The 13,402-nt window shown below is 36.9% G+C and overlaps 1 protein-coding gene across 1 annotated transcript; it reads right to left on the bottom strand.

Annotated features, from left to right (window-relative positions):
- Positions 1-820: 820 nt before the first annotated feature.
- On the bottom strand, positions 821-7,936 carry LOC120531402 (complement component 1, q subcomponent binding protein). Its single transcript, XM_039756788.1, has 6 exons — positions 7,532-7,936; positions 6,875-7,025; positions 4,898-4,988; positions 4,106-4,201; positions 3,645-3,770; positions 821-1,714 (listed from the first exon to the last, which is right to left on the bottom strand). Exons 1-6 carry the CDS (start codon positions 7,794-7,796, stop codon positions 1,565-1,567), a joined length of 879 nt encoding a protein of 292 aa, XP_039612722.1. The 5' UTR covers positions 7,797-7,936; the 3' UTR covers positions 821-1,564.
- Between the last annotated feature and the right edge of the window lie 5,466 nt (positions 7,937-13,402).

Here is a 13,402-nt window from a genome sequence, read left to right as displayed (position 1 = left end):
AAAACAAAAAGCAAAAGTAAAAAAAGTTATGGCAGTATTCATAAGAAACTTGGAAACATCACAAGACTAGTTGGGGGAAAAAAAAACAACAACAGGGAACCAAAGGTAATTGGTTCAGATATGCATTTTAAGGGAGACCACACAAACCACTGACTTGTTTTAAAAACACAAAGTTCATTTTTATTATATCAAGTGTTTACTTATGTTCTCATTTTTACTGTTTCTTTCAAAAAGCTGTTGTACATAGTGAAGCTTCATGCAACCAATTTCACTGGGCATATCGCAGCAGTTCGGTCGTATAATGCCATATCATGCATCAATTTCACTATTTGTGCCAACATTTAATGACCACTTAACATTGTCCGCACCATTGCTTGATTTTAAGCAATGATTCAGTTTGTGCTAAAACTATCTTTATGGCTTTTAATTTGCCATTGTTTTTTTGTTGAAGGCTCCACCCTACTTATGAATATTGATGAATTACAGTAGTATTACCATAAAGTGGCAGAAAGCATCAGATTTTCTTTTGGCAACATGTGATTTCATCCACTAGATGACAGCAAAATACTGTCCCAAGAGTTGTTTGGCATAACATTACATGCGACTTTAAATCACTTAAATGTCTTGTGTTGTACATTTTTCACAGTATGAATCATTTCCATCCCTTTTAGTTGGTTAACTATTTAGCAAAGGGTAAATAAAGTGCCATCTGCATTCATAGCACATTTTGCAAATAATAAATTGGCACTGAGATTTCTTATGTTTATTTTTTCAGATGTCCATATTAAAACAACATTGTTACTGGCATGTTTATAAAACAAAACAGGTCTGTTCACTAGACATCTCCGTATATTCAAAAGGCAGTTCTTATTTTTAAGTTATGTGATAGGAATCTGTATGTTGAAGGAATCATCATAAGAAGCACAAATTGCTATGGATGTTTGTAAAACAAAAGTAAACTGCACCACTGACTTTGCAGAGTTCTGCACAAAACACATCTATGGTACACTTAATTTTTCACAAGACTTTTTTTTTTATTAAATCCACTGTTGATCGAATAGAATAGCAGATGTTCACCTGGAATACAAGATCAATTTATTCAGATGTTACACTCCAATCATTTGTCCCCCAGTACAAAAATAAACAGAACTGACACTACACTATTTAGAGAGCAAGTGTGGTGATATCATTGCTTAAATCTGTTTGGACTGAAGATCAGGAAATAGTACCAAATGTCATGTCTTTCCAGAAACAGTTAGGATTTTACAAATGGCCTTCAAAGTATACCTTACATTTTAAATATTGTATTTAAATTAAAAAAAAAAAAACTGTAACCCCCAGAAATTGACAGTCAAATTGTCAGAACTCCAGGAAACACAAAACAAAGTCCTGGACGATTTCCTCACAGTTAGGAACATGATTGGCCTGTAAGCCTTTTTCCAAATTAAACATTTAGGCAATAAGCAGTTCTGATCCCTTAGCATACAGTGCTAATTTTCAGTTCTGCTTGGTTAAATGGGGAAAACAATGGTAAATTGCTTGAGAAGGACTACATTACTTGGACTTAATGACACTTGACAAATCTGTTCAACTCTTCCAGGAACTTGATATACTCCTGGTGCTCCAGAGCTGTGCTCAGTTCTACCAGTTCATCTGCAAAAGTGTTATCAACTCCTCGGTCAGCCAGGAAATCCATAAGGTGATCATACAAAGCCTAGGAAGCACAATATAAAAAGTTTTAATATAGCACATAATGAAGTATACAAGATTTGTAGAGAACACACAATATAATCCAAATGATGTAAAATTATGGAAAAAGACGCTTAAAATTTTACTTTTCCACAATGGTGTAATAAATAAATATATTATAGAAGCTGTCCATTTTTCTGGTGGTCTTCTCTCAGAGACACATGAATTTCTATGGTCATATAACATTAATGAATATCAATTTTTTTACATACGTGGCAGGTCTGAATTTCACTCTGGGTGAAACAGAAGTATGCAGTTTATTTAAAAAAATGTGGCTATGAAAGAGCAAATCTCATTTTTGGCGTATGAATGTTTATTCTTAAAAGTCCTATTTGTAATGAATCCCAATCCCCTTGTTAAAATAATCAAAACCTAAGACAGGTTAACTTGTACTACATATGCGGTGTAAATACAAAATGAATAAAAAGTTGCTGTGCAGCTTCTCTTGTTGAAAGCTGACAGAATAAATGCAGTTCTAGTTACAGGACATTCATGTGCAAGACAAGTGCAACATGTGTAGAGATATAACAGCTCTAAACTGAAAAATATTTAAGTATTTTATACTTTTTCAGAATCTGGAACAGTTTGAAAGAGTTTTGATTGGATACATTCCTGGATATCCCATTGGAAGTTTTGGTTTTGTTCTTTATTTCTCATTATACAATTTCTTGTGTAATTTATTAGTTTTCGTATACCCCTTGGGGTCAGAGCGCAGGTACAGGTTAATGGGTCTTGCGCAAGGGCCCATCAGAGTAGGATGTCTTTGGTAGCGACGGGGATTTGAACCGGCGAACTTCTGGATACCAGCACAGATCATTAACCTCAGAGCCACCACTTCGCACTTACTTTGCAAGTCTCCTGCAAGTGTGACAACCATACAGTTACTTACAAGGAGATAACCCACTTAAGGGCAATGTTGGGGTTTGAGGGGGGTGGGGGGGAGAGTTGTGATGCTGGGACAAAAACATAAAAACACAATCATTGCATGTGTTCTGCTTGTGTGTATCCAATGCCCGATTCATCCCCAAGGTGTGTAAAATGCAAAGCATACATTTTGAATATATTTGTTTTCCCAGTATCCTATGATACACAAAGGATACTAAAATGTGACAGGGCTTCTAATAATTTTTAAAAAGGCAGTCAAGCTTCCTACAATTTAGAATGGGTGTGATTATTGTGCTTCCTCTTAGAAATGCAGGAGGCCTACAAATGATGTTGTTTTTACAAGGAAAACATTTACCTACAGCTGTGCAATCAGATGTAAATGCAGAAAATACTCTCTCTCTACTATAAAAAAAAAAAAATTTTTGGAAGGAGACGATACGTGATTTTCTCTTAGAAACTTTAATGCCCCGCAAGACAAGGCAGTGACACAAAAGGACAGCTGCTGTACAGGCTTTTAAATGATTGCAGTGCGACAAGCAGAACGCACAGCCCGGCGGCAGCAGCAGCTGATCCAACCTCATCTCCTTAGCACGCGATCAATCCGACAACAACGTGAGTGGCAGAGATTTGAAGTGGCTGGCATGTAGCGCGCCCCAGGGGGACGGAGGGTTTGTTAGCAAGCAGGGGCAAAACCCCCTAGTATTTTATAAAATGAACCACAATTACTTGCTGCTCAATCCAACATTTTGCTTTTTATTATAATTTAAATAGTCCACAGCAAACTGTCACTGTTGACATCAAACATTATGGCAATTTTAAAAATGGATTATATATGGGGTTAAAATGTGAAACTATTTATTTACATGTACAGTTCTAAACAATAATCTCAAAATGGAATGTGAATGTAACTGTCTCATTCTGATTTATAAAAGATTAGGCTGAAATATATTTAAACTTCAAATCCACATCACCCATTACATTCCCATAGATGTACTGTATTTTGCACTTACCCAGTCAAGTGAGTCAGTGGTCAGTGTGTAGCTGGTTTCCTTCCAGTCAGATTCTCCAGGAGGCTGAAAGCTGACCTCTCTAATAGTAAAAATATCACTCTCCTCTTCTTCCTCACCATGGCCAACCTGGAAACAGACTCAATATTTTATTTCTATACATGACATCTTTATATGTCTATCAGAGTAAGGAACATTTTACTGTAACTTGAGAATTAACTTTTTTGCAGTGCTTTACAAATACTTGTTGCACAATACTCAAATTCTGACATGTATTTTGCTCTCAGTATAAGCATTTCAAATTGCCTTAGTCTTGCTATAAAAGCTTGTAAGACTACTGAGTTGAAAAAGCATCAGTCATATTTTTAACTAAATACAAATATTTTTTCACCCTAATTTTTATTATAATCTAATTTTACACAGTTTACTAGTCAAAGAGACAAACGGAAATAAATAAAACTTACCTCATCTTCAGGGAAATGACAATCAAAAACCAAAGACTGATTTGTGGCCTGCTTTGTTACCTCTACCACAAAGTTGGGAGTTGAAACAATTTCAGGCTGAAGAGAAAGAGAGACATACCAAGAAGAGTCGCAAAGAGGACTGTTAATATGTTAATGATTTTCATAGATTACAATGACACAACACATCTGACTGACGAGTTACTGCAATATTAACAAGCATGAAAGTTTACATTCAATGACAATGGGCCTTTTTCAAAAGGTCAGTATGTTCCTGCACATTTATAGAGTGGGCAGTATCACCATAGATGACCTTATCTCCCATCTAAAATAATAGCTAGCTAATGGATAATCTTCCTCAATCACATTATTATTATTAGACCATAGAGATCTTAGAGACCCACTGGTTACTACCAGTTCACTTTACTCAATTCATATACTCGTTTTTGAGTCATGGTTCAATTTGATTTTCAGATTTACAGAGAGGGTTCTAAGGGTGAATAAATTTACTATTAAAAAAATTGTATTGGCAAATATGTTTCTACTACCTAAACATTTCCCAAAGATTTAATTCAATTACTAGCCCTGTACATAAACCCTCACAGCACTAACATGAATGTGATAAAAACCAATGTGAAATATAATCATTGAAATGCAGAAATATAGAAGGCGATGTTAGACAATGAGCAACCTATTTTATATCAGAAATTTTAGAAATGACCATTACTTGCAGTAACTTTCAAACCACATTAAAAATTTTAATTCTGCCCAATCGAAAACAGGTTCAGATCTCACCTCATTGTCAGGATTCTTCTGACCATCTTGGGTTTCCTCTTCGTCAAATGATGGCGGAATGCTGTTGTTGATATTGAATGAAACAGAAATTCTGAAAAAGATGCCCATAAATAGTTACTTGTGAGAAAACATTTGCTATGTTACAATATTTAGTTATAAGACTAATTAAAAAAAATAAACATTACTAATTCCAAAAACCCCAAAATAATTTATTACATATTAGAGTGCATCATTTATTTTTGTTTAACAAATACTTTTGTCGCATGACTTGCTAGACAAAACTATTTTGTGCAGTAAAATACAAAGTGTTAAATTGTTTTTACCTCGAGTGACTTTTTTTTATTTGTGCAGCAATTCCCAAAAATTAAGCGGATATCAACAAGCTTAGAGTATTAAACCAGACTTGTCATTTTTCTATTATTCAACACAGTAGTTTCAACAAAATGAGACCTATCCTAAAAGCAACCAAACATCGACTCAAATTCATGTAAACTATAGGTAAACAGTTAACATAATTTAAAGTAAAACGTTCCATAATTAGATGCCTCACTAACATTTTTTTATTATTTTTGTTAGTTGGTAGCTACAATAAAAAAAAATTTTGTGCACTGTATCATTTGACTAATGTGCACGTCTGCCATAATCCTTATTTCCATCCTAAGTGACAGACTTAACTATTTAAAATTTTTTATGGTTCTTTACTGAGAAATATATATTATTTACTGTGTTGTATCTTGTAATTAAGAGTGTCTTTTTTACTCTTATGTACTAATATTTAAATGTTATCTGGCTGCGCTGGAGAGAAATGCCACCATTTTGTAAGTTTGGACTTTTAAAAAAAAAAAAAAAAAAACGGGTTTCTTACTTCGTTTGATCAGACAAGCTGCAGTAGACTGTGGCTGAACTGTGAACTTTGTTTCTCCCTCTGTGAATTTAAACTTTTACTCATGAAAATTATATATATGCAGCAATAGTCTTTGGGAATTGGCATTATAGCTTGACTTATTAATTCTAGGTGAAAATGTGCAGATGATTATTTTTTTTTTGTTTCAGTTTGAAAATCGCATGAAAACCTTAAAATCAAAGCCCATGTTGGAAGCCAGACATGTAGAAGATATGATGTTTTGCACATGCATTAATAATCGAGGCTTATTTAGGCCAGGCTGTTTATTATCATAGTAGTAATCCAATTATCTGTGTGTAAAATCATGGGGTCTGAAACCCCACATGGAAAGAATGGCATAAAGGACAATTTGCTCAAAGCTATAAAGGATATCCCATCCATATGGACGGCAGACATGCCATCTATGTGGCAGCCCGACATCTGATTAGAGCCGCCAGACAATGCAAAATTGTCCTCATACAGATGCATCTTTCATTACTACTAAACTCAACTTTCATATCCTTAGTGAAAGTATTTTTTTTCTACTAATTTGATGTATGACGCTTTTTGCCTTCAAGACCTGGGTGTATGGTTTTTTAAGGGCTTTATATTCAGACTTTGCTACTGTTCATATTTAATAAATGTTACTTTGCATTTCTTTACTTTGTCTGCACATCTTGAGTGACTGAAGTAATAAATACAGGACAACTGGGGTGAGCAGAGTTCCATTTCTCTCCCACTGGGTTACAAGCCAAGGAGGAAAGCCTCTAATAATGGGCAGCATGGGAAGAAGTAAAGCTCTGTTGATGACAGTCTCTAGTCTCTATCAGCTTGGAGACACCTATGCTAGCGAGTCCCTACCTTGAACACCAAAGGAGCGGTAGGCTGTGCAAGCACCACTCAAAACCACTGTCTGCACGTGTGTGTTAAGCTTAGGGTGCATGAGATTAGGCCAACTAATAGCCCATCTAGTGAGTCCTGTTCACTCTATGCGAATACACTTGGTAACACAAAAAGCAGCAGGCACAACAAAGAATTCCGATGTACTTGTTACAACTGGCAAAGAAAATCAACAAAGACAAAAACGTACTCACTTTTCTCCTCCAACGTGTCGTAAAATCTTGGCTTCTGTCCCGTTCAGTTCCAGCTCCCAGCCACCTGACATCTTGGGAAGGGATTTGTGCTTTTGGATCTTGCGCTCCTCTTTAATCTCGTCAGACAGGAATTCTGCAAAGGCCTTGTCTCCTACCCAACAAAGTTTGACAACCGCGTGAAATATGCGTCTCCAGATAATACAAAATACTGTACATTTGAATTACTAATAAATTATGTTTCGTATCGAACACACTTCACTGAGGTGTGTTCATCCATTTTACAAATAACGATTTTGTCAAACTCGGGGAAAGAGGATGTTTCTAAAATCAAACCCATTGTTAAAGAGTCATTCTCAAATGACAAGTGGATGGAGACAAAGACAACTAAAGACAGGCCGCATTACCAATGTACACAAATTTAATCTTTAAAAAGTGGTTAAATAACAGGAGATCTACCTGATCCTTTTTAATAGGCACAGTTAACATGGCTTCGTGTTGATGGCTGTCAAACCAATTGACCTTGTGTCTTTTACAGTCGGCATTCTACTCTCAAAGTTACTAATAAATTATTTTTACAAATAAATCCTTAAAAAATATTAACATAGATGCTGAAAACCAATCCAAAAATAACCAAGTCAATCAGTGAAGCTTCGTTACCTTCCGTGTGTAATCCACCACAGCCGCACGATAAATGCGGAGTCCTCCGTGTTGAGCCAAGCAGTCCCTGTCTGGGACCAGCCGTGGAGCCGCTGCTACACAGCATCCAGATTGTGCGTGTGAAAGGCCATACTGCAGGCGGGCAAGGTGCGATGAGGGCGGGCCGGAGAAGTTGTTCCAGTCCCCGGCACGTTGATGAACGTGGGGCTGTTTTGGATGTGAGCCGGCCCGCAGCATACAATGCACGACTGAAACACTTCAGCATTCTTTCCAGTTACACCGAAAATATGATGACAAACTCCGTATTGCAGTACAGTTGTACTTGAACGCGCTCCGCACAACAACCCTTTCAGAACACACGTGTGGAGGAAAAGGACACTCTGCCCTCCCAGATTCACGATGAACTCCCACCTCTGACCTAGCAATGACGCAGCTGGACGAGGATTTAGGAAGACGGGGCACCTCACAACCTGATGAACTCGTGTAACAAAATCATTTGTTAGCTCATTCGCTTTCTAAATACCATTTGGAAGGCTTTTATTTGGAAGAAAAAAAAATATAATAAGAATCTCTCACAGACTGGAGGAGGTCAGTGACGTAATAAAAGTGCGCCGCCGCTGTCTCTGTGGTTTACACTCAATTAGGACTCCAAGAAGCGTTTCAAACCGTATTTATATGCCCATTTTAGTTGTTCTGGTGTCAGATTAAAAAAAAAAAAACTTATATGCGCAGAAAAAGATGCCTGCTATGTGCATACATATTTGTAAAAGGAAACTAGACGAAAGAACGTACGTATATTTTGGGCAACTCTGACTCATCCGTACGCAAAATAGAAATTGGGGAAATGAGGACACCCACGATCAAGAAGGGAAACGCAGCCGAATGGCGACTCAGGCGCGCAGCAATTCATATCACCGAGAGTCGACGTGACAAACGTATTAAACCTCAAAAGAGTCGACGTGACAAACGTATTAAACCTCAAAAGAGATGACAATGATGTACAGACTCTATTGTAGTTGCCATTTAGGAGGGCCAAGACTGAAAAATAAACAACGGGGTTGTCCACTTTACTTGCATAATTTAAGTTAATGTAACTTAAGATAATAATGTGTGTTGATATTGTGTTGCATTTTCTAGTTATCCTCCTTAATTAAAGGATAAGTGACTGTGTATGTATCCGGTTGATATGTGTCAGTCATTCCAACAGATGATGCATTAAAAACATTTACACTGCTTTTATAAATCCCTCGCCAAATGATATATAACAGAGGCATACCCATTGCATTTGTCATTCCAATAGATGGTGTATCACAAACATTTGTAGTCATTATGACACATACAGTGCATTTTTTTCTTTTACTAAATACATTCAAGTAGATGAACACTGAGGTTTGCATTGATTATTAGATTGTAACCTGTCTTAGGTGGGTAGCACAAATAGTATTGACATAATTCTCTTAAATATTTAACACAGTTATACAAAACTATAAATTATTTTCTTTTAACAGAAGCCTAAACAGCTTCTGGGGTTGTCTTTGCTCGCCTGTTTTAAGTTAATCAGAAAGACCACTTTTATTAATACTCAATACATGGTATGCATATTTTCATAGTACATGGTTGAATTAAGTTAATTTAACTCCAAATAAACACATTTTATGTATGTGACTATCATGTATTTGTATAAAAATCTTCCCCTTTTGTTGACCTGTGGTTCCAGAGATCCCCACACCTTTGTACATTTAGAAAGAAAGGTAAAGACTTTTAGTAAATTGATTTTTTTTCTGAATGCCATGGGTAAATTATGAGTTTCTTTTGATATACTGGTAAGATGTTGCCCACCCTATGTCAGAAAAACATCTTTTCGTTGTCTCCTATAACAATAGAATTCTTAGTTTAAGTTGAACTGTTAATCTGCGGTGGGTTGGCACCCTGCCCAGGATTGGTTCCTGCCTTGTGCCCTGTGTTGGCTGGGATTGGCTCCAGCGGACCCCCGTGACCCTGTATTAGGATTCAGCGGGTTAGAAACTGGATGGATGGATGGATGAACTGTTAATATTTCTTATTTATCACTTTGAACATGATCTGTAAAAAGATTTAACAAATGATAATCAAGTATAACAGAATACCACAATACGTAATAGCTAAGAAAATGATGTGCATTTTCTTAAAAAGGTTAGGAAATAAATTATTAAAATTTTATATTTTATTGATACAAGTCATGTTGGTTTAGTATAATATAATTAACAGAACATGAAAAAAAATTACATAAAATATGTTGTTTCAGTATAGATTCAGTATTTTAAGCATAATTAAATAATTTTTGATAAAACAATTTTATGTTCTTTTTTATTTTAATCTAACATGCCATTTTTTTCAGTTAATGTTGCATATTTGCACTGAAGAACTTTTCTGTTTTTATTTTTTTTCATCAGTTTATCTCGGCTACTTGTGTCATTTCCTAGGGAACTGGCCGACAGCTCAGGAATATCTCAGCCAAGCCACACTCCTTCATGGCCACTATCCTGGAAGCCATTAACTGACAAATACGGTACAGATTTCAGTTTCAGTATGGTGTTTGAAATGTTTGCAGTGTCATTTAAACTTTTTTGTCATTTGTGGAAATGTTGTTGCATGTCAACTATTTCTTTTGACAGTCACATCACTTTCCATGACTCCTCTTTGCCTGCACATGTCATATAAGGGAATGAGCTGATGAAAGCAACATCTGGACTGTCCATATACAGTGGAATGCACTCTGGTTGAACAGCATGACCAAAACAATTGATGATAAACAAGTAATAAAAAACATGATAATCATTAATATACCGGTTTAAAATGTTAACATCTTAAATGTAATTAAATTATTGTCTTATATGCAGTGACACTGAGATATAAGTCATACTGTAAGGAAAACAGCAGTATTCCCTTTAACTTCAAAGGCCGTGCTGTGTAAGGTTTTTGAGATTTTATTAATTTTTTTAGTACCGTAATGGTAAGGGGCACATATAGGGGTAATATTGGAATAGTATTTTTAACATATAATTGCACAATAGTTAATGCTTCTGCTCTATGGCTGAAGGAATCCTGCATTCAGGTCTTGGCCGACATACAGTTATCTTTCTCTTGAAGATTAAATGACAATCTATATAATGTATACTCCACCAGATTCAGAATAAGCTTTTACAGATTTTCTAGGATGATTAAGTGACCCGGGCGGCATGGTGGCACAGTGGTAGCACTGCTGCCTCGCAGTTAGGAGACCCGGGTTCGCTTCCCGGGTCCTCCCTGCATTTAGTTTGCATGTTCTCCCCGTGTCTGCGTGGGTTTCCTCCGGGCACTTCGGTTTCCTCCGGGCACTTCGGTTTCCTCCCACAGTCCAAAGACATGCCAGTTAGGTGGATTCTAAATTGGCCCTAGTGTGTGCTTGGTGTGTGGGTGTGTTTGTGTGTGTCCTGCGGTGGGTTGGCACCCTGCCCAGGATTGGTTCCTGCCTTTTTCCCTGTGTTGGCTGGGATTGGCTCCAGCAGACCCCCGTGACCCTGTGTTCGGATTCAGCGGGTTGGAAAATGGATGGATGGATGGGTGGATGGATTAAGTGACCCATATGACTTGTTCACCCACTCATTCTCCAAACCCATCCTCTCTGCCACAGGATGGGTAAATGTATATTAACAAAACATAGCTACAATTATTTATTTGTTTATTAAGCTCAGCATCCATATCAGTCTTTACATACACACACACACACAGCTACACTTATCCACTAAACAAAGGTTTTAGTTCTGGCTGCCCTGTGACAAGACTCTCCACTTCACACCTCTATTTGAAAGCCCGTAAATGACATCATGGAGGACTGCAGCCTGTGCACAAAATGTAAAAAATATAATAATAATTTATCCTGAGCTCACTAAAAGTTATCAGCCTAATAATGTAATGCACTGCTTTTAATCAGATCTGATTCCTATCCTCCAATACAAAAAGGCAAAGCAAGTCCCAAAATGTAAAGTCATACTATACAAGTACTGTAAACAAAACACACCTACCATCACTGTAGAAACTTAACAGAATGTGGAATTTAAATTTGGAATTATGTGAGCTGTGGCATGTAGGTCTGTTCATCACAAATATCCTTAAAACATGTTATTATGCCATACTGAAGTGGCCTTCTACCTATTACTGCATACACATTATTACTTGGCTGATGACTTTATTCAAGACGACATACAACATTTGACAGATACAATTGGTTGCATTTATTTTTGCTTTTCCATTTGGAGTACAAGCAGATGAAGTGACTTGCTTATGGTCACAGAGTGTCAGTATCAGGATTTGAATTTAAAGTAGTGATCAAAACATCACGTTATTTACAGATGTTAATGTTTGCACACTTTAGAATGACTAGTCATGTATTAGGTGCCCTACGACTTTTTCTCCAATGTATAATAACTAGAACCTTTCCGTTTTGTGACAGTAATATGCTGCAAAGTTTAAAGGAACCATTCTGGTTATTCAAAAATTCCATGTAAACTGTTATTCCATTTAGAGAAACTGGGTTAACAGAGGTAGATTTCTCCACCAATAACCCAGTTATGTGGCCTTGTACAGTAACGTGAAAAAGAAAGTACACTCTCTTATAGTTCTTCGGTTTTACGTATCAGGACATAATAAAAAAAAAATCTGATCCTTACCAGGTTCTAAAATTATTTTAATCTAACCTCAGGTGTAAAACAACACATTGCACTGTGTCATTATTTAACAAACATGAAGCCAAAATGGAGAAGCCATGTGAGAAAAACCAAGTACACACCATGATTCAGTACCTTGTAGAACCACCTTTAGCAGCAATAATTTGAAATAATCATTTTCTGTATGACCTTTATCAGTCTCTCACATTGTTGTGGAGGATTTTTGGCTCACTTTTCTTTACAAAGTTGCTTCAGTTCATTGAGGTTTGCGGGCATTCATCTTTACACAGGTCTCTTAAGGTCCTGCCACAGCAGTTCAATCACATTGAGGTCTGGACTTTGACTGGGTCTTTGCAACACCTGTTGTAGATTTGCTGATGAGCACATGTACATATATAGTGCAGATAGTGCAAATGGCTCATGAAGTAGTGCAGGTTGTTCAATATTACAACTGTAGTGCAAGTTTACACTGAGGTAATTGTATTTATAATTACAAACAGTCCTACAAAGAGCACTTGATGGACTGATTGAGTGCATTTAGAGCTCTTGGGATGAAGCTGTTTCTGAGCCTCGAGGTCCGTGCAGGAAAGGCACTGAAGCATTTGCCACATGGAAGAAGTTCAAATAGACTGTGTGCATGGCTGAGGCAGCGAGTAGTGCACTGAAAGTAAGAATGCTATAACAGCTGTGGTATTTTGAATAGTTTGGCCATTCCGTGAACCAAGATTACAAGATGATTGCAATCAGATGCCTTAAACCAGGGGTCGGGAACCTATGGCTTGCGAGCCAGATGTGGCTCTTTTGATGGCTGCATCTGGCTCGCAGACAAATCTTTAATAGAAAAATAATAATGTTAAAAATATAAAACATTCTCATGTATTTCAATCCATTGATTTCCTACCGCTCATGTTCATGGTTGCGGGTGGCTGGAGCCAATCACAGCTGTCCTCCGGGACAACACCAAATTGTTATTGGATAATGCGTAACGTACACGGGTTGTTGTGAGGTCAGGAAGAAAACTTCCCCCCTTTTAATCAAGTAGTCAGCTAGCTAATTGCAGAAACCCTTTTATTGAAGAAGATGGCTAAAAGAAAAAAAGATGAGGAGTATCGTACTTTTCAGCTGGAATGGACAGAGGAATTCGCCTTTGTGGAGAGAGCAGGTTCTGCAGTGTGTCTAATATGCA

This window comes from Polypterus senegalus, chromosome 6, assembly GCF_016835505.1.
Source record: "Polypterus senegalus isolate Bchr_013 chromosome 6, ASM1683550v1, whole genome shotgun sequence".
NCBI classification, from domain to species: Eukaryota; Metazoa; Chordata; class Cladistia; order Polypteriformes; family Polypteridae; genus Polypterus; species Polypterus senegalus.
Note: the sequence above shows the minus strand (reverse complement) of the source record. Positions and strands in the feature narration are given on the sequence as shown.